Raw genomic sequence first — 20,654 nt, forward strand, 5'->3', positions numbered from 1 at the left:
GTGTAACCAGCAATGAGATTATGTGCAACCTGTTCACCTAGCCACGGAGACATCTTTGCATTCCCATAGACTCCAGCCTTTGCCTCTCGCAGTTCAGCTCCATGTATCTTGTTCCTGTCTCCCATCTAAGATGTCATGCAAATCGGAGGTCCCTGCTAACCAGTGGGTTTATTATGGAGTGTTTAAACTGTCAGTGTTGTCTGTCCCATTCACTGATCTGCTAAAATAACAAAGATCGATTTTACTGTCCTTACTTCTCTCCTTCGAGGCTGTTATGTGTCATAAGGCTACTAGCTTCACAGTCCGCAGGTAGCTGGCACCTTCAAAGTGCTCTAGAATTGCTCCTCCTTTTGGAGGGGTTTCACAGGCCTTTTTACCATCTGTTCTCTGAACCAGTAAAAGCAGAGAGTTAGGGCTTGAGGTATTTGTAGCTGGTTCCATCTTTGTGTCACCCATGATGTAATCCTTCCATGCAGCGCTCAGGGGCTCTTTGTAGCAGGCACATACTAAGTTAAAGGGGATATACTTCCCTGCAGCTAAAGAAGGAACTCTGTGTCCCAGTGATCCCAGCAAGAGTCTTGGGAGACAAGGAACCCTTCATACTTTTGAAATCACTGCTCTTCCACAGCCCAACACAAACTTCAAATTAAAATTGAGTGTGCACTGTCACAGCCTTAGCATATGAGTACTTTTATGCTTCTTGAAAATTGTGATTTTAAGGAAGAGACGTACTTTTCTTTACATTCCATTGCTGTATCAAGCCTTTTGAGACCAGTGGGTATCTTAGAGCACAACACTGATTATACTGTCTGTCTTTGCAGGTGCTCTCTGAATCTTCTTCCAAATCAGGAGGTTATCGCCTCTTCAGCACTTATTCCAGGCAGTCTTCTGAGATGAAGCAAAGTGGCTTAGGTACTGTACTTGACCTGTAACCAGCCTGCTCACCTGTATCTCTGTATTTCTGTGGGCATCTGTCTGTCTCCCTGCATATACATCTGGCTTAAGTTCCTTGTATGTGTCTCTGTGTGTATCATGTCTTCTTTTAGTGTTACCGTTTAGACCACTGTGGAGACTGTCCTGCTGTATTTCCATTTGTGTATGATCTTCTCCTTCACCTTCTAGCAACAGAAGATGCACTTTTCATCCTTTATAGTATGGGAGCAACAGAGCAAGCTGTGTACTTGCAGGTTGGCCTTCTGGTTCTGTGTTGCTATCATTTGTTATATGATTTCTGAACTTAGTAGGAAGTGATCTTTTATTTGAGAACTAGCATGCTTTCTGTTCTGTAAAACAGTAATTTACATGCAAAGCTACTCTTCATGTAAGACTATTCTATTTCTACTTTGATTGATAAAGATCTCTTGTATGGAAAAGATCTGTCATCTGCAATGGTGTTTGACAGCTCCCTAATTGAGCCTGAATCCCTGGTTAGCCATCCTTTGCATGGTAGCCAGCAGAAGAGAATGTGTTGGGGTGCTTAGTGTTCGCTGCCTGTCTTGAGAGTACCATTCCTTGTACTTGGAAACTGGAAAGCTGTATTTGCTGTCATGACGTTCAGATAGCTATGAAACCTACATCTTGCAGATGACTAATAAGCACCAGGAGGTGGAAATGCCCAAGTTATGCCCACTTTCCTTTTCTTTAAAAACATATTTGCATTATGGCATGGCTCTAGACTTGCAGCAGTTCTGACTCATCAGTTCTTCACTCTGTTACGTGGATATCCTGCAGCTAAGAGATTTCTGAAAGGCCTGATCATTTCTTTGTCACTTTTGAATGAGCTGCTGCTTTGGAAGCTAATTCTTACCAGGTAAAGGGAATTTTCCTCAGAGTCGTTAGGAGGCATCCCTGGAGTCTGCCAGCTATGCTCCCAGCCAGTTGGAAAAATCTAACAAGGAATGGCTGATGCATATTGTTTTCACAAAGGCACAATAGCCTTGGCCATAGTGGTTTTTGAATGTGTTATTTCATGTGGTGCATCTACTTCTGCCTTTCACAGACACCCTGCAGGATTAAGTGAGCTGTAACAGACTGCCTTGCTTAGTCTTCAAGAAACCTGTGGTTATTCTGTGAATCCATGTGAATCAATATGAGAATTTCTGAGATGGCACACAGTCAAGGAAGTGCATCTGCTTGGAGAATTACTGAGTACATCAAATGCTACGTGCAAACAATCTTTGCTGTTTGGATGTCTGAGTACCAGAAGGCACATGCTCTGGAAAGCAGATATTACAGCCTATTTACTATAGCCTTTTTCAGCTTTCTGAGGAATGTCTGTTTTGGCCATAGAGAAGACTACTACTCTACTGGACCCTTGTACAGTACTGCTTTTCCTTGACAACAAATTTTGTAATGTAATCCCAGCCGGTTTAATTTCAGGTCCTTGCCTGACTCGCCTTGCTGGGAAGCCTGTGCTGGTCTCTCCCAACTGTGAAGCTCTGCAAAGACGAAACTTTGGGTAGGAATGATAGACCTCACCTGTGACAGTAGACCTCCAGCTGGATACTCAGTCCAGCCATCATTCTTCTCTCCGTCTGGCAGCTGCAGGCGCAGAAGGGTTGAGCAGGAGAGACCTGTGGTGCAACACCAGCTTGCACAGTCCCTGGTTATTAGGCTGTCTGTGTTTCTCTTAACCTGAGAACTGTTAGAAGAATGATGCTTCTTTACCTGTAAAAGTCAAGCTCTTCAAGGAATCTTCCTGATTCCTTTCCTGCTTGTTTTGTAGAAATCTAATTTCTTCCCCCTTTAGGACCTGAAATGGGCGCTCTCTGTGAGAGATAATATAGAACTCACAGGAGCTTGAGCTGTGGCTTTAATTCTTGTCTCAGCAGCTGTGTGATGAGGGGGTTCATTCAGATACTGCCTGCTGTTTCTGAGCTTTTCTGAAGTTGATCCTATCTCCTGTTGCCTGACCTTGTCAGTGGCTGGCTATCGTTATCTCTGGGAGAATGGATTCTCTGGAAGAACATCAGGTATAACCGCGTGTGTTTAGCCATGCAGGAACGGGGAGCAGGACAGAGCTCCCGTAACCACCCTGCTGCCATACCTGCCAGAGTTGTGTCTTTACTGTAATTTAAAAAAATGCCTTGAAGTGTCTGCTTGGAAGAGGGGCAGGCTGCAGCTGCTTTGTCTGTGCAAAGTGGTGCTTCAGAGTGTGCCACGTTGTTCTGGGCAGGAGCGCGTGCATTACTGTGGATTGTCTGCAATAGCGTGTGTGCTTCTAGCTTGAGAAGCCTAGAGAAGCTTCAGTGCCTTTCTTTGCTTGCAAGAACACTTTAAAATGGGGCAACATCACTCCTTGCTGTTTGAGCAGTGGAGGTGTTGTATTGCCAGTGGGCATGAAGCTTTGTGCTAGACTCCCATAGGGAAATAAGGGGTGTCCATTTTTTAAACATCTGAAATTTTGAAAGTACATCTGAAAATTAAATACGCAAAAAAGATCCAGCACATACAGTAGCAAATGTTGCTGTCCAAATTAAATCCAAATGGCTAGTATACCATTATGTTCTTTAGGATGCACGTGTGTGTGTTTACTTTGCCTACAGTGGTCTCCTAGAGTTCACTGTAGACAATTGCTGTCATCCATAGAGTCATTTTTGTGAATTCTTTTCTGGCATAAGGGTGCTAGCAAAATGCCTCTGTCTGCTGTAGGATAGCAGAAGCATGGGGGTATCCTTAGCTTTATAATTAATGACATGAGGTTGCTCAAGATAGAAAGTCATAAAAATCTTCTGTTCCATTTTTATCTGCCAGTAAATGAGTCTGTTGGGTTTGGAGGTTTTTTTTTATTTTGTTTGTTTGCTTTCAAGCCATGGAAGGATGATTAGGAGCATCATGCCGGCTGCTGCTTGACAAAATTTTGTTTGTGTTGTGACAGATTCCGGTTCATGCTGAGTCAGCACTGAGCTTCCATTTAAGGCATTAGGAGAAATTTTCTAAGACTTGTGTATCAGTTCTTTGCCTGTTTGTCCAAGGACACATATGTGTTAGTCTGTCCTGTGAAAAGCTACCAGCAGTGTCATGGTGTTGGAATAGCTTAAATTCCGTGCACAAGAACCCTTTTGGTCATCCTCCACTGTTCCCAGCAGCAGATGTCATCAGCTTAGACTGAGCTTATGTGTGAATAGCTCAAACCTCAGGAACTGTGTGTTTTTTTCCAAAGAAGCTCTGGCTAAAAAAGAGCTTTGCAGAGAAAGCTGGGGTCCTGGGACATGAAGCAGCAGTGTGTCCTTCCAGCAGCACAGGCCAACAGCATGCTTTGCTGAATTAGCAGGAGTGCAGCCATCAGGCTGAGGGATTTGGTTCTTCCCCTCTATTAACCCCTTGTGAGACTGTCTGAAGCGCTGCTGTCCTGCCCTGGGCTCCCTGGTGCCAGAAGGGGGTGGATATAGCGGGTGTGAGCCCGGGAAGGGGCAGTGGGGGCGGATGGGCTGGAGCACGCGACCTCGGAGGAGAAGCTGAGAGAGTGGTGCTTGTTCAGATCAGAAGTGGAGGGGAGCGAAGACCTTACTGCTGTTCAGCCACCTACATGGGAGGTTACAGAGAAGACAAACTGTCCTCCAAGGCGGGTGGTGACAGGGTGAGAACCGATAGACACAAGCTGCAGTGTGTCTGCAGAGTAAATTCCCATTAGCTGGGAGGAATAAATTTTTCACCATGAATGTGCCAGATACTGGAACAGGGGCCGAGAGAGGTTGTGAAATCTCCTTTCTTGGAGCTATTCAGAACTTGACTGGACAAACCCTAACAAGCTGATCCAAGTTGGCCCTGCTGCTGGGGCGTTGAGAAAGAAGCTTCTAGAGGTTTCTTCCAACCTAAGTCATGCTCTGATGCTGTATTTTAGAATCAAGAACTTCTTGCAATATAGGCAGGATCTTTTTAACAGTAGTAACAGTTGCACTGTTCGAGTTAAATACTAATAGGCAATATGTCATTTTTTTTTGCCTTGGCAGACAAGGTGGAACAAGATCAACGTGCTTGTTTCTGGAAGCCTTTTGTATGTAAGAGTAATGTTATTTTTAACAGTTGGTATTCTCAGTACAGAATGCAGCATCAAGACAGTTTAGCGGAGAATTTATAGCCCATCAGTGGCTTTGTCTGGCTCATAATAAAGTTTTGTCTCACTTGTGATTGCTTTCCTCAGTGGAAAGAATCCTGTTTCAAATGCCTGATGTTCCCTAAATATCACATAAAGTCAAGTCACTCTGCAGAACACTGTGCCTTGGAGAAGCAAACACCAGCAGTTGCCAAAGCCATCGCTGTTAGGTTGCCCTTCTATGCACGAGCCCGTCTTGCATGCTGTATTCCTTGCCATAGGGTAAGCCACGTTCCATGCTGTGTGCACATCTGCTGCTTTGCAAGGGTGGTTCATGGAGCACTTGGACCTGCTCTGGAGGAGCAAAAGACCAAGTGGATGTGAAATATCATCTGGGCAGCAGCTTGTGAAAGAAAGCTCTGTGGTCGCGTTGCTTTCCTTACTGCTTGATAGAGTGATTAGTCCACTTTTGTTGATTAACAGATCAAGCAGTCCTTTCTTCTTGGTGTCCTACAGAAAAAGGAACTTTCCAAAGAGAAAGGGCAGAACAGCAGAGAAATGAAGCCCTGTGACAGGAACATCAGTGATTTGGCATCCTGGCTTTTCTGAGTATGTAGATTTGCTGACTGGAGGGTGTCAAGGTGTCTCTCTCTGGAAATAAAACCCTGGACGGAGTTAGGAACTTTCCTGGTGCTGAGTTTTGGGCTGTCTGTTGTGCATTTGGCACTACTGGATTTAGAATGGGGAATACTGCCTCCCTATCCTCCCCAGCATCGTTTTTTTACCTGAGATTGCCTGTGAAGTGGCCAGTTCATTCTTCATTCTTTGACTAACCCTGCTTTTCTGTAGTTGCATGCAGTGGAGATACAATACTAACACCTTCCATGCCTTTCCAGGGTCACAGTGCACCGGCCTGTTTAGCACCACTGTGCTGGGAGGCTCCTCCAGTGCCCCCAACCTCCAGGACTACGCACGCAGCCATGGCAAAAAGTTTGCCAGCAGCCTGACATACAAAGACGGTATGTGTGTTCCCTGTGCAGCAGGTGATTGATTTGTGGACTTTGGTGTCTCAGGATGCTACTGAGGCAAACTTAGCCTGCTAAGAAGAATGACAGTTGAATGTGTATATTCGCTGCATCTACAGTAATGCACTTTATCATATCCCAAGAAATCGTGGTCCTTGCTAGGACAAGACAGGAGCTGACATTGTGTGAGGATTTTATGCTGATGTATGGTATTTCTGGGGTCTGACTTTGGTCTGACATTTTAATACTACTTGCTGTTGTGGAGGAGGATTTATTGGTCTAGATACTAAATAGGTTTGTCCTGGTATGGATATCCAGCATATCACATCATCTTGCTTACCTTGGGATCTTGCTGAGGCTAAATGAAGCTTTTGTGGAGACAGTAATCCTCACCCTATGGAAGATGGAGCCGTCCCGAGGGCAGAATGATGTGCTTGGGGGAGTGGATGAGACGGGCACCAGAGTAAGGCTGGGCACACGGAAGGGTCCGAGGTAGCTGTCAGAAAGCAAGTGTAATATGCCTGAAATGCTTGAGGTAAGTGGGATACTTGAATGAAATACTGCCAAAGGACCGGAAAGTCTAGTTATTGTGCAGTTCTGCAGAAACTGCCTTAAAGTTCAGCAAGACAATCTGTTAAAATGTATTTGGGTCATTAGTATAAAAGTGAAGGCTGTGTTGCCAGCTGTGAACTGATCTGCAGTCGGTACTAGTGCATTACACATTGAGAAGCAGATGCTGTGTTGCTGCTCTCAAGGAAATTGGAGCACAGGGAAAGACTGAGATATCCTGGAGGGATGTAATGCACAAGTGCAAGTGTCTGTTGTGATTCCAGTGAGAAAGGCACTGGGACTCTGGAAGTGCTGGTTAACGTGCCGTTAGTTGGAATGCTGAGTTGAGCAGCACTGAACAAACTGCCCCATGGGCTGGATCTGCACAGCGTGCTGTGCCCTAGTTGGAAATCCACCTAATGTTGCACAACTTGGGCTTCCCAGCGCCTGAGTGAATATAAGATTATCTGTCCTCTCTTCTTCCCTTTTGTCTTAGTTCAAACAAATGGTATTTAGAGTCCGAGTACCTTTCTTACCACGATCATAAAGAACACTAGCACTGGTGGGTTACAAGGTGGGGAGATGGTCAAGGCAGTAATATGGGGCCTTTGGAGAAAACAGGAGGTTGGTTTGTTTGGATTTTTGTCCAGGTTTGAGGCAAGGGAAACGGCCTAACAAATCAGGGGGGAAAGATGCTGCCCGATTCTCAGACCTGTTGGAACGCTGTTGCATCCTGGGTTTCTGTGCTGCTTTTCACTGTGTAAGGGGAAAGTGGTTTGCTTCTCACCTCTTCAGGGAGCTCCCTAGCACACAGCAGGCTGTGAGTGATGGAGACAAGGAGGGTGAACCAGCAGGATTTTAAGCCCTGCGGTAACAGTCTGTGCTGCTCAAGGCAGCATGTGCTGGCTACTCATAGGTCCCAGAATAAGTTCATGGGGTTTGGCACAAAACTGGGGTGTGAATACCAGGAGAGCCACTGAAAAGGCCAGCAAGGGCTCTGGCTGCTTCTCTTCCATAACTCTGCAAGCAGCGTGAATCCAAGGCAGCACTAATTCTCAGGGAAAAGCAGCAAAGACTGCTTGCTCTGTACCCAGCTGGGAACAGAACAGATTCTGCTCAGTCCTGGTGCTGTGCTGCCTTGCTCTGTAGGCTGTGTGGTAGGAGCATGCCTGCAGCTGGCTGCTCGCATTCAAGGTCCAGAGCAGAGTCCTGCTGCATTAGCCTAAATTCAGTGACCAGGTCTCTGTGTGCTGAGACACAGTTGTACCCTCAAGTACTTAAAAGGCAGACTTATTTACTTAGTGTATGACTAGCACAGCCAAAAATTGTTCATCTTGATGTTACACTTCTTCTTTTGTGTTTCGTAGCGTGCTATGGCACTCTGTGCTACCAGCACCTTGCTGCAATAAAAGCAATTGTGAGGAAGAAGCGGGGGCCTTAGAAAAACAAGTAGGAGGCAGAAGGGCGTTCAGCTTCTGGGGAAGGTAGTCTGGAATGTGAAACAAGCCCTTGGTCTGTCTGTTCCTGCGTAAATGAGCACCGATGAGATGCTGAACAATGGCATTTAAGCCAGACATCACTAGAGCTGAACACGGTGACACAGCAGCTACAGCGGACTCTTGGAGTACAGTTATATCAAGGCCTTTTTCACAGTCATCAGGCTAATAATGTTTAAAAACCTTCAGATTCCGGAGCACATCTTTGCATGAACTCTGATATTTTTCCATGGCTGTGATGCTTCAAGGTATGGTGCATGGCTTACAGCACTTCATCAAAGTCTTGCTCAAGTGAAGTTAAAATAGCCCTTATTTCTGAAGTCTTTTTTTGCTTGGGACTGGAAGGGAGGTAAGGAGCGCTTCAGTGGAAAGTTGTGTCCCAATCTCAGCTTGAGGGAAGGTCGGCTGGTGGTTGTGGTTTGAAGCTGGCTTGCCTGGAGCCAGGGGTGCAGTAAGCGGTGTTGCAGTGCATTTACATAGTGAGGGGATGTGGAGTGGAATGGAGCTGGCTGACTGCAGCTCCAGGACCTGGACACTTCTAAGGGACTGCATGTGCAGGGAAGATGGTCGCGCTCTATTTGTTGAGTTTAAAGAAAGGAAGACAATTTTTAGGGCTGTTAGGCTGGTGAAGGAAGTTGCAGCAAGTTTGAGGGATGGTTTAAATATGTTATTTGGCCAAGTCAGTGGATATAGCTAGAGAAGCACGGTGAGGGTATGGACCATAAATTGATGCATGTATCTCCTAACCTTGGTGCAGAGGGATAGGCGTACAGACTCTGTTGAGTAGGTAGAAGGGACACGTGAAACATGAAAGAGAAATAAAAGCATTTTCTAATATTTCCTAAAAATTCCTAAATAGCAGCAAAAGGTACGGTTGGCTGGGTTCTCACATCAAATCCTACAAACAGGTGGTCTGATCTAGGCCACTTTTTCCCGTGATAGCTGAGGAATTTCCAGAGTAGGAAAGAACTGAAATTTTCAGCCTCTTTTTTTTTTTTTTTTTTTGTGCATATGGAGACTAATTCATGTATTTTAAAGGTCATCTGTTTGCACCCATTAGATACATAGAATCTGTCCTTGCACTGTCTTTCCAATGTGTGATTTCTATGGGAGAGCTTGACCTGGCCTGGGACATGACCAGGAGAAGCCTGAGGACCACTCTGACAGGTGTATCCCCAAACCTCTTCTGTACTGAAATGCTTTGAGCAACAGAACTGTAGAGGCATGTCTTATTGGGTCTTGTGTTCCCCAATTCGTCAGCTATTTACCTCTAAACTCATAAATAGCTCTGTTTAGTTTGTGTTAAGAGGATGTTCTGAACTGAACTGAACACTTACCAGTGCCAGAGCTCTTCAGTTCCTCTGCAGAATGGCTGTCGTTTCTTTGGGCAGAGGTGAATCCTGAGAACTGTCCTCCTGTGCTGCTGCTGCTTGCTTGGCCGTGTGCTCGTGTGGCTGTGGGCATGGCTGACTGCATCTGGCACTGGGCTGAGCCTGGGTCGCTCTCAGGATGGCTGGAAGTGTGGTGGGAAGGTGTGAGATGCTGTCTGTGACTGAGAGAGCGTGGCTGAGGTCTTTGTAGCGTCAGGGGAGACCCTGGCAGGGCAGTGCAAGGGAGCGGGGAGCTGGCAGAGTGTGAAGAAGCCGAGAGGTTCAGCCAGACCCACAGACAGAGAGTGCCGGGGGTGCTACAGAAGTGCCACCGGGACCACGAGTTACAGGGGTCAAGAAGAAGGTGAACCTGAAAGGCTAGTTGCAAGCATATGACGGTTGGGGGATCCTTAGAAGCAGGCTGTTAACTGAGATGATCTGTTTTTATTTCCTCAGAGCTCTTGTCTATGCCAGCCGTAAAACGATTTTCTGTGTCGTTTGCAAAGCATCCGACTAATGGTACGTTTGCTTCCTTGATTTGACGTTCCCTCACACTTCTAACCCCATGCTCACATTCAGTTCTCTCTGCACATGTCCTCCTCTCAGCCTTCTTGTGGGTTTTTTTGTGTCTGTGTATCTGGTGTCCAAACATGCTTCACCTTCCCCCATTGTCTTGTTGTGACTAACGTGTCCATTCATCCTCTGTTACCGCTCAGTGGTTCCTCTGCTGTCCCCCAAGGCATTTGTGTCCCAGGTGAAAAAGCAAGAGCAGTGGCTCTGCGAGTGGATTCCTAAAGCAGCCTTTAATTCCACTGCTGACATTAAGGCCTTCTTTCACGCTCCCTTTTGTGGGGTTGGGGGTTGGGGGGAGAATACTGTTGGATTTGGGGAGGGGGGGAATATCCACTCCTAAGAGCATCAGCAGCTTAGGTCCTTGGTTTCTACAATGCAGATGTGCAGTACAGAAACAAGGATAGCCTGAGGCTGCCCGTGTGTCGCCTGGAAGAGCTCAGTCTGTGGTGGGAGAGGAGGTGCTGGCAGCATTCCCTCTGCGCACAGTGTTCCTCAGCACAGTCGTTTTAGGAGTACTGGTAACCTCCTGGCCTCCCTGGCAAAGTTGTCTGTTAGGGTGATCCCTTGGAGATGTTGGTGGGAGTAGGCTTGCCTTTCCTGCAGAAGTTATCCTGGCAATGGTGTCTTTCCAAGAGCTTTGACTCGTCTGCTCATGGTGGATGTGCTGGCTGGGGCCTGCCACCTCCTGAGGTAGGAAGGGATCCATCCAGGGGGATGGAACCTGCTTCACTCCGGTCCTGCTCGTAGCTATGGGAAGGCTCAGTAAAGGACCTCTGACTGTGCTTCTGTTGACTCGCTGCCTCTGCTTCATATTGCTGCTAACCTGACACCTGAAGTGTGAGTCTTTTGAGGTGAAACACCACTAGCTCTGTTGTAGAAGGTGCCTTGAACTAGTGTTTGTTATCTGAGTCTTGCCCAGAACCGTTTGACAAGGTTTCACAGCACCGCTGCTACCTCATGGCTCCTGCTGCTGTGACAAGGTAGCACCAAAGCAGATCACTGGAAGGTACCGGGTTAAGTATTTCTGTCTTAAGTGATCAAGGATGCTTCTGCAATCTTGTCGCTTAGTAAATACGAAGATACTCTGCTCTGCGTGATCTGGAAGGTGAAAGAAGTTCAGAAGACTGTTGTGAAGACCAAAATTTTGGGAAAGATGAAAGGGGAAGGGGCAGCTAAATGCGGCTTTATAATATCAAATAACTGAGGGCAACCTATTTTCTGTGTTTGCTTGGTTTTGTTTTTCGCAGAGTGGCCAACTGCTCGATTTGTTTGTATGTCTGGATACCATCTGAGCTCACGTGGTGTATGTCAGCAGGATGTGTTGTTCTATCTTACCAGCAAAACTTGTACCAAGCGGCAGCCTTCCCTAAGCCACACGACGAAGCAACTGCCCCCACCCCAAATACAGTGAAGTGAAACTGGCCATCAGGTTTTCCCCCAAGAACCCAATGGATGTTTCTAATGGCAAAGTGCTCCTTAATCTGGAAAACAAAGACAGAGGTCCGGCAGGGGTGAGCTTGAAGTCAGGCAGGAAGGATGTTTAGCCACATGAACCACTTGCTTGAGAATGCAAAAGCTATTCACAGCTCTGAATCCGGATTTTGTGTCTGAAGAGCTGCCTCTGCGGTGAAATGGGAGGGGTGAACCAGAGCAGTGGCCGAGCACAGCATCAGGCCAGGTGGTTTATGCCCTGGTCTCGTGCGTCCTGGGAGCATGGCATGAGTCCTGAGGCTCTATACGTGGAGAAGACATGCCTGCATGCTAGCATCTTGTCTGCCATGCACGGATATCGCAGAAGATTGCACAGGGCTGTTCTGAGAGTCCGGAGAGGGGAGGGCAGCCCTTCTGTGCCTTCTCTATTCGATGCTCTAAGCACTACGTTGTCAGTCAAACCCTGCTCGAAACCCGGCATCCCTTTCGCAGCCTCTGGTTGTTTGATGCTGGGCCGTTTGCTGTCCTTCGTGTGCCGGCGTGGCTGGCTGCCTTCGGCCCCAGGACCGGAGCGCTCTGTTGGCAGCCTGGGTTTCTTGTCTCGGCTGAGGGAGGGTGAACGTGAGCCTGACCTTATCTAGCCAAACCTGAACTGTGTTGGGCTTGGAACATATCCTAAAATGTAGTGGCTTGGCAGACTGACAAAGACAAAACCTCGCTGCTCAGGGGCTGCCGCTGCGTGTGGCGAAGGCTGGGCTGGGGGGAGGCTGCCTGCTGCGATGTGCCTGGGGTGTTAGAGCTGAGGGTGTCCCTGGTCTGCTCGTGGCGGGGGGGCTGGGCTTCAGCCTGTGGTGTGGGTCTTTCCCACCCAGCGTCCCTGGTGCTGGCAGCTCCATCCGCACACCTCCACAATTTCTCTATCCACAGCTGCGCTTGCCCCTCTCCTCTCACTCTCTGTGGCCCCTTTCCTCCAGATGCGTTTGAGCACCACCACGTTGCCCAGTTGCTGCGCCGTTTTTCCTCTGACTGTGCCACGAGCCGGAACATCTCCCTGGATGCCACTCTAGCCCATCACCTGCAGCAGTGCTCCTACCACCTGCGTCTCTTCAGGAGCTGGCTGATCTCAGGGCAGGATGACTTGGAGTGTCTTTACGGTACTGCACGCTGCAGCTGCCTTGGTCCCATGCTCTTGTAGCTGAGCACAGACCACTGTCTGCTTGAGAATGCAAACTATGCTTTGCTTCTAAAAAAGGAAAGCGTTTCCCTCACTGCATCCCTTAAATCTCTGGGCGGCTGCTGCAGCAAGCTGTGTGGGCTGTCGCACCCGGCAGTTTTGGAGCCTTAGGCAGTGGCCTTTCCACGTGGAGCCAGGGCTCTTCGTGTGGCTGTAACTGTGCTCTTTCCATCTCTGGCAATTGTTCGTTGCCTCCTTCCTTTAGCCAGGGTAAGCCCTTAAGCTTCCTTCAAGTTAGATGCTGAGCTTCTACTGATACAATGCCCTGCTGACATTACAGCCCAGTGCAGGTCTCAGTGGGGTGCCATGAGGTGCCCCGTTACTAACGGAGGAGCCAGAGTGAATAGTAAGAGTCTGGGAAGAAAGAGGATTGAGGAGGTGCTGCAGCTTGTCACGTGCAGAGTGAACTTGCTGTGGAAATTTCGGGGAAGCGAGTTCCTGTGGGACTGTGTTGTTTCTAGAGAGACCAAGTTAACATAGGGCAGGAGCTGAGCTGCTGCGTGGCTGCATTGCATGGCATCTGTTCTGCCTCAGGACCTTCGCAGCGTGTCGTCTCTGATGGGAAGAGGTAGGCGATTTCAGCATTGAATCAGATCAGCATTATACATCAAAGCTTGCTCTTGTTTCTCTGGTATTTTTCAGCCTCTGGCACAGATGGGAAGTCTGATGCATTGAGGTCTCAGTGCTTCTAAGACAAGTAGAAGGATTCCTCTCTGAGGGGGACAGCTAGCTAGGGCCGGCTGTTGATGTTTATCTTGCACCATAAAACCTGCTTGGTGCATGTGGCTTGCTGAGCTGTGTGGTGTGATGCATGGGCCTCCTTTTGCCTTCAGACCCATAGGCAGGTGGGGCAGAGACACTATAGCTTGTCATGTAGTGAAGCAATAGCATCAAGGGGTTTTCAGAACCTGGAAAATGAAATTTTTCTTACGCAGTCTGTTTTTTCTTGATACAGCCCTTTCTGTCAAGTAGGTAATTTGGAGATGGCAGTTGCTTTTCATACATAATTAGGACAATCCTCAGTCTCCTAGCAACAAATACTAAAGAGGAGCAAAATTGCTTCAAGGGAAGAGATGCTGGAACACAGCAGAGTGCTCTAAAGCCAAAGCTGAGCTTCCCCTGCTGCAGATCTCAGCTGTCTCCTGTGAGCTCTGGTAGGGAGAGGGAAGGAACTCGGTGCTTTGGGCAGTGGTTCGCCAAATATTGCAGCACGGTGCTGGGTGGTGCTGGGTGGTGCAGCCTGCCCCAGTGCAGCCAAATGGATGAGCTGTGTACCTCGGTGCGGCAGCCTTTCTGCGTGGGAATCAGATCTCTGTGATCAGTGAGTTCGTTCTTGTTGTTTTCTGGCTGTCATCAGGCCCACAGTTAATTAGCACGGTTGGAATTCCTACTGGAGTTCTTCTCAGAGCAAATGTTTCTTTGGTCTCTGCAGCTGAGAGCACAGGTCCCCCCCCCCCCTTGTGAGAACTACATACTCTTATCTGCACTTTCTTAGCTTTCAACCATATCCACACAAAGAAAACATGAATTAGAAGATAAAATCAGAGAGTTAAAAGTATGCAGTTGGCATCCATAGCTGCAAGGATCAACGGTGGAGCCCTGAAACGGCCTGTCTGGCAGCCTGTGCTTTTCTGTGTGGTCATAGCTGGGGAAAAGAAGTGTGAGGTCAGTCCATGGTGGTAATAAGTAACAGTGGTACGGAAGCTGGAGGGCAGCTGTGGAGAAACAGGGGATGGCTCTGTGATAACGAGCGGGCAGTAAACCAGCAGTTGATGTTCAGTGTAAATACATTAAATGATGAGGGGAAACAGCCCCAAATGCATATATAAATGGTGGGCTCTGATCCGACCATCACCACTTCGTACGATGTGGGGAAGGCAGGAATGTGCAGTCTGGGAAGGATGGTGGTGGTGGTGGCTGGACTGGGCTGGAGAGGGGTGGGGGACCTGCGGTCAGTGCCTGCTCCCACACAGGACCTGGGAGGCTTCTAGCAGAGCAAGCAGAAGCAGCTTCAGCCAGAAGGGATTTTTTCCCCCGCAGTACGTGGGGGTGTTGGGAGCTTAACTGGGCTCAAGGGGAAGCTGGAGATTATGGAGGAGACATCTCAGGTTCAGAGCAGTTCTGAGCTGTAGGTCACTGCGGTTTGGGGAGCTGCTGGGGGGAAGGGTCGCTGCAGCTGTCCGCCCCTGTAGCCCTTCATTCATTGCTGCCTCTGGCACTGTGGGCAGAGGTGCTGAACGAGGACAGACCTTCAGGCTGACTGTACAGGCTTAGATTTAGAAAGGCTGGGTAGCAAAAATCCTAGTTCCTGTAAGCATTGTGTATGCATACCTAAACATATGCAAATATACACGTGGCATACTTCAGTTCTCCCCACAACATAAGGCTGGACCGACTGAGCATGCTAGAGGGGAAGCTGCTGAGTGCGCTTTCTCTCATGCCCTTCAGAATCTCTGCTGAGGCTGGGCAAGTGCTTCTTCACTCCCCAAATGCTGGCGTGCGGCCCTTTGGCGTGCAGACCTTTTGGGGATGTGCCAGGTGCCCTCGGTCTGCTCGTTGCTTTCAGGATCTGTGTTAGAAAGGAGCAGGCACCCTCTCTGCTCCGGTGTGGGGTTCGCAGCTGGAGAGCCGGGCAGCAACCTGGCAAATTGTGCTAATAATGTTTGGAACAATTAGGCAAAAATATAATACACAAAAAGGATTGCTTCAGACCAGAAAGTCTTCTCACCTGAGTCTTCCTTGGGCTCTCTCTCTGTTGGCTGGCAAGGTTTTGGCTGCTTTCTACTTGCCAGCCTGCTGCAGCAGTGAGTACGTTCTCTCTTTTAACGACTCCACTCTGCTAGCAGAGAAGCTTGCTGTCTTTGGGACCTCAGTTCAGTCTTGGTAAAGCTGAGGAACATGCCGTGTGGACTACTTGAAGGCTGCTCCTTTGTCGTGCCCACTAGCCAGGAGGTCTGTTGGCTCCTGGTGATCTGCTGAATTGCCAGCTCCGAGGGTGATCACACCGCCACTGATTTCATTCGGTGCGGGGCACATGATCCGTATAAACTCAACTTTCTCAGCTCATACTACACAGGAAGCTTTCTTCTTGTCACTCTGGCACATACATAAAATTTAGGAAACTGTGGGACCTTGATTGAAATTAGGTGTTTCCTTTTAATAAGATTGTATTGATTTCCTCTTGAGGGTTTAGACTGGGACATCTCCTGCAGTAACCAAGATGATGCAAATGAATTCAAGGTCTTTTTTTTTCCTCCTTTGTTCTTCCCTTTTCCCAGTATAAAAATCTGCTTATTTTAGTTCTGCTGCAAACACCTTTGGTTGAATTCTCTTTCAGACCTCAGGGTGACTGAAGGAAATGCAGCTAAACAGATGAACATACCTGTTAGACCCGCAGCGAAAGAGCAGTGGGGTAACACAGCGTACAGGGCTCGCTCAGAGAGCTGTGCTGGGTTTGCTTGGTGTTCAAGCCATGCAATCATAAAGTAGGTGTTGGCTGTTTCAGAATTCATCATTGTGTAGTCCAGGTAAGAAGGTGGCACTTCTTAGCTCTTTCTTTGAGGTCATCTGTTCACAAGAGTTCTTTGTGTCCCTTCAGCCTGCTGGAGTCTCCTGGCAGTCTGGGATTCTCTGGTTTAGCTGGGAGGTGCGAGGCAGGTGCAGGTCTCCATTTGCTTTATCTGGTGTAGTGTGATAGGTGATCTCTGCAAAAGGCCCCTTACACCCAAATCCCCTCCTTAATGCTCTTATGAAGTGCTGTGTGTCGGCACTAGGCAGCTCTGGAACAGCCTGGCTCTCGGGGGAGAGTCACTTGCCTCCTTGAACGTGCAGAAGTCTTCTCCATAACCCTGATCACGCCAAGCGGACTCTGACAGGGAGCAGTAGAGCGTGCACATGCCAAGAACCTGGAGCTCCAGGGAGAAGCGCTCAGACCGGAACATAATTAACTCAGCTGTAATGTGAGTGGGCCTTCAGCCTTGGCATCAGCATCCCTGGGAGAGACAAAACAGGACTTGTAATCCTCCAGCGGGATTGTACCTCCGGTGCTCTCAGCGGCAGAGTGGCTGCAGGCAGCACCAGTCTCTCTGCTGCTGGCTCAGGATGCTGCTGCGTTACTGATTCCAAGTGGACATTCCCCCATAGCTGCTCCCCCACATCACACACAGTCTCCAAAATAATACATCCTCAGCAGACTCCTCTGCCTTGTGTATTTTAGGGTTTTTCCCATAACCAGAGCTTGTTTTCTTTACTCTAATAGATGGTTTCTTCCTATTTTACTGAAGAAAAATTTTGGAGACATGACCAGCTGTACTTCTTGCCCAGAGAAGGCTACAGTTGACTTTGGGATTCATTTTTAGCTACTTTGGTCTGCAGCCCCCCACCACGTGCCCCTCCTTGCGGGGCAGAGCTAACTCTGGAGGAAGCAGATTGCCTTCTGCATCCCTAATGCAGCTAGCATAGTCAAACCTGAACAAAATGAAAAACAACTTGTTCCTCTGTGGGCTGCTGCTGCTTGATGTTGGTACAAAATGAATGGAATTCTGTCTAATTTCTTGTGCCGGTGTCTGTATCACAGACTCCTGCCCTGCCAGCCCCAGGAAAAGTTTTGGGAAGCATCGGCAGGAGCCCAGCAGTCAGCACCGGGTGACTGTCAGGCTGGCAGGGTTCCTGCGGTTTGCACTCCTGCTCTGGTTTTGCTGCCCCTTCCCAAAGTTGTCAGTTCTTTGCTGAATGCATGTGGTGTGGCAGTCAGAGCCTTCCCCAGGGACTCCGGCGGCTGCTGCGACACGCGTCAGGGTCGCGGGCTGTGGTGGGAACCTCTGCTTTGCCCTGGCTGCGGTGCTGTCAAACTGCCCCCAGCAGCTAAGCAGGGCAGGTGTGCAGGGAACTGGGCTGCCGTACAGGAGTGAGAGGGATTTCTTGAAAATACTGATGTTTCACATTGAGAAGGGAAGCTTTTGCCTCTTTCTCTACTTGCTTGAGACTGGTTAGGTGGCACAGTGCTGAGCAGAGCCTTGCAAGCTGGCATTTGGCACTTCAGGGATATGGGTGTATCGTTCCACATCCGTAACATTGTCCATGTCCCGTGTTTCCTTTAATGCTGGACTTTTCATTTCCTCTTTTTATTAGAGGAGTGCCCAAGCACTCAGACCCCCATCAGTGCCTACGATGTGTCTTGTAACTGCGTTGTTTTGCCCTATGTTATGTTCAAACTTATTTTTCTTTGGAGATGCCAATAGCTGAGACAACTTCGGCCCCTCAGCCAGGTTCTGTTGGGAAGCGACATTAGGCTCGTACTGTGCTCCACCACCATCTCCACACGGCTGTTTGTTAAGGCTTGCCCTCCCCATTTTCCTTTAGCTCTGCCTCCCAGAATGCCTGTGAGAAAATACTGAACAGACACCCTTCCTTATTCAGGACTTCCACTCTAAGGACCTCTCGGCAAGGGACAGAGGAGTATGATATTTTTCTTGTGTCTTTCTACAGTCCTTCATTGTAGCCAAGGATTTGTTGTCCTCCAGGTCTTGAATGGATGTCTGTAGGCCCTTGGTGGTGTAGGTAGCCTCTCTGGGCTGTCTGGAGGGTTCTTTATCTCCAGTAGCCGTATGACAGTGAATGTCCCTGCAGCATCGCAAACTAGAGATGATCAGGTCTGCAGCCTTCTCATACTGCATGTGAATCCACAAATGCCATCTTGCTGGCTCCTGCTCCTTGCCTCTTGGAGAAACGGGTTAGGTGAGTGGATTGGAGCCGAGACTCTCCCGGAGGTGACTGGAACACTTAGCAGATAATTCAGGTGCTCTAGGTCTTCTCCTTAGGTGCTGTCAAGCTGCAGGGATTGAGTTTAGCCCATCAGTGTGCTGGGCAGAAATCCTGACGCAGTACTAGATCAAGAGTGATTTCCTTTCTCTGTAGGAACAAACCCAGTTCCTTCCTGGGGTCTTTTTGAGCTCCTTGGAGGGACAGAGACATCACAGAATGGGAAGCCTAAGCTTAAGGAGTCTAGAGGGCTTTAAAGTCAAGAGGTGCAGAGGAGAAGGAGGCATCTTTCCCATATGACCAGAGACTCATTTGTTCCTTCCTTGCTCCTCTGGCAGTTTCAGGTTGGCTTGGTTCCACAAACCATCGCCGAGAAGTTTGGATGAAGAGGAAGATGCTTTGCCATAGTATTCCACTGGTTTGAGTAGCAAAGAATTTATCGTGAGCAGTTGTGACGCAGCATAGCTCCGAGCAAGTGTCTGTTACACGTTGAGATACCTTTCTGCTAATTCTGGCTTTGCTGGCAGTGATGTCTGTTAAGGGGACAAGTAACTCGGACTGTGTCCCACCCCTTCCTTGGGATATGGCCTGTCGGGCATACACTGAAGGGTCTTGCTGTGAGAGAGGGAGGTTCTGCTGCTCCCCGCGTCTGTAGCAGTGTGCACCACCGTGCTGGGGGGGGGGAGGGCGGACTGTGCGCCATGCGGGGTGTCACTAGCGGTGGGAGCCCTTCTGCGGGAAATCCTGTTGACTTCACTCAAATTCTGTTTGGCTTCTGTAAAGTGTGGGCACCGTGCCAAGTTCTCCATCACAACCATCTATTTTAGCAAAAGGGTCACAGGCTTTGCAGCAAACACGGCTGCTGCTAGACAGGTTTCCTCCTCTTCCCCCTCCTTCTGCGTGTGCCTGGATGCTTGCTTTCAGGTCTGTTATTGCATGTGATTGCCTAGTGGCGATTTTCTTGGCCTCCAAGAGGTGACCTTAGGCCTGAGTGTGCCTGTTGTTTGATTCCCAGACTGCCCAGCTCCTCCAGCCATGAGCGGTCCTGCATGGATTTCGGTTGCTGTTTGCTCTATTCATTTTCTGATTGGGTTTCTTTCCAGGTTTTGAAGGCTGTTCCATGGTTCCCACCATTTATCCCCTGGAGACCCTGCACAACTCCCTCTCTTTGCGACAGGTCAACGAGTTCCTGACGGCTGTGTGCAAGAGTTGCAGCGAATCGCATGTCCAGTCTACTGCAGGTACTGGTGAGGTGGGCTTGGAGCTGGGTAACCAGAGCAGTTGAGGCAGGGAGAACTTTGTCTTTTACGTTACCAGGACAGCTCAGCCCGACAGGGCTGGCAATAAGCACAGTCCCTGAAGCCTGTTCCAGGGTGTTCGAGCCCAGGAGTGAGCTATGGATCCAGCCCAGAGCCACCCTAGGCCGCTTGCTTGAGAGACAAGTAGTGGGTCAGGTCCGTCTGTAGCTGACAAGTACAGTGATGTGGATACAAACTCCAGCTCGGGAAATCTTGGCCTCATATTCCCCGCAGCTGGTGGACAGGCATGGCTCTGGATTTGCACTGTTCCTGAGCTCCTCCCAGAGTGCCTGCTCCTGGCTGCTGGGCTACGAGCCATTCCTTGATGTCTGTCTGAGTAGTGCTGATCTGCGTGTTTTGTTTTTCTCTCGAAGCTCTGTTTGATTCAATGATTGGCAGCCAGATACCAGGAGACCCCTTTATGTCCCAGCGGATCTTGTCATCATCCTCTTTGCCGTTGCGCCAGCGTTCGGATAAGCCCCCTTGGTGTGAGTGCGCTCCCTTCTTCATCAGGGTGAATGCGATGGTGAGGGAGGGAAGTAAAGGGTGCCAAATGGTGGAGGCCAAGTATTTGTGCTCAGGGTTTCTATGCTCTCCCCTTGGAGGAACAGGAACAGAAGGAGGAAATAGGTAAAAGGGAAAGTAGTCGTGTGCCCCCAGAAAGAACTTCCAAAAAAGATGCTAAAAGGGGCTCTCTGTAGGACTGTATATCACGGGGACATCTGCTGCTGGGTGGAGGCTGTCTCTCCAGACATCCTCTGCTCCGTGTACTGGAACACGGAGGGCCTGAATGCCCTTCATTTTCACTTCAGGTTTTGTGATTCTCCATGACGTGTGGCCAACTCAGTGCTGGCATGTGGAAGTGCCTTCTTACCCTAACCAG

General features: G+C 48.8%; 1 protein-coding gene across 14 annotated transcripts in view; it reads left to right on the forward strand.

Annotated features, from left to right (window-relative positions):
- The window catches only part of PPIP5K1 (diphosphoinositol pentakisphosphate kinase 1), a 48,668-nt gene that overhangs the window by 25,299 nt on the left and 2,715 nt on the right, over positions 1-20,654 (forward strand). For 8 of the 14 annotated variants that reach the window (XM_055817717.1, XM_055817713.1, XM_055817699.1 and 5 more), the window contains 5 exons: positions 822-912; positions 5,932-6,054; positions 9,932-9,994; positions 19,577-19,714; positions 20,146-20,259. In XM_055817717.1, the coding sequence (XP_055673692.1) occupies positions 822-912; positions 5,932-6,054; positions 9,932-9,994; positions 19,577-19,714; positions 20,146-20,259 (529 nt within the window). Of the gene's footprint in view, positions 1-821; positions 913-5,931; positions 6,055-9,931; positions 9,995-11,295; positions 12,286-12,453; positions 12,634-19,576; positions 19,715-20,145; positions 20,260-20,654 lie in introns of those variants that run through there. The other 6 variants (XM_055817736.1, XM_055817772.1, XM_055817762.1 and 3 more) reach the window with 4 other exon arrangements.

This window comes from Falco peregrinus, chromosome 1 (assembly GCF_023634155.1).
Source record: "Falco peregrinus isolate bFalPer1 chromosome 1, bFalPer1.pri, whole genome shotgun sequence".
Taxonomy (NCBI): Eukaryota; Metazoa; Chordata; class Aves; order Falconiformes; family Falconidae; genus Falco; species Falco peregrinus.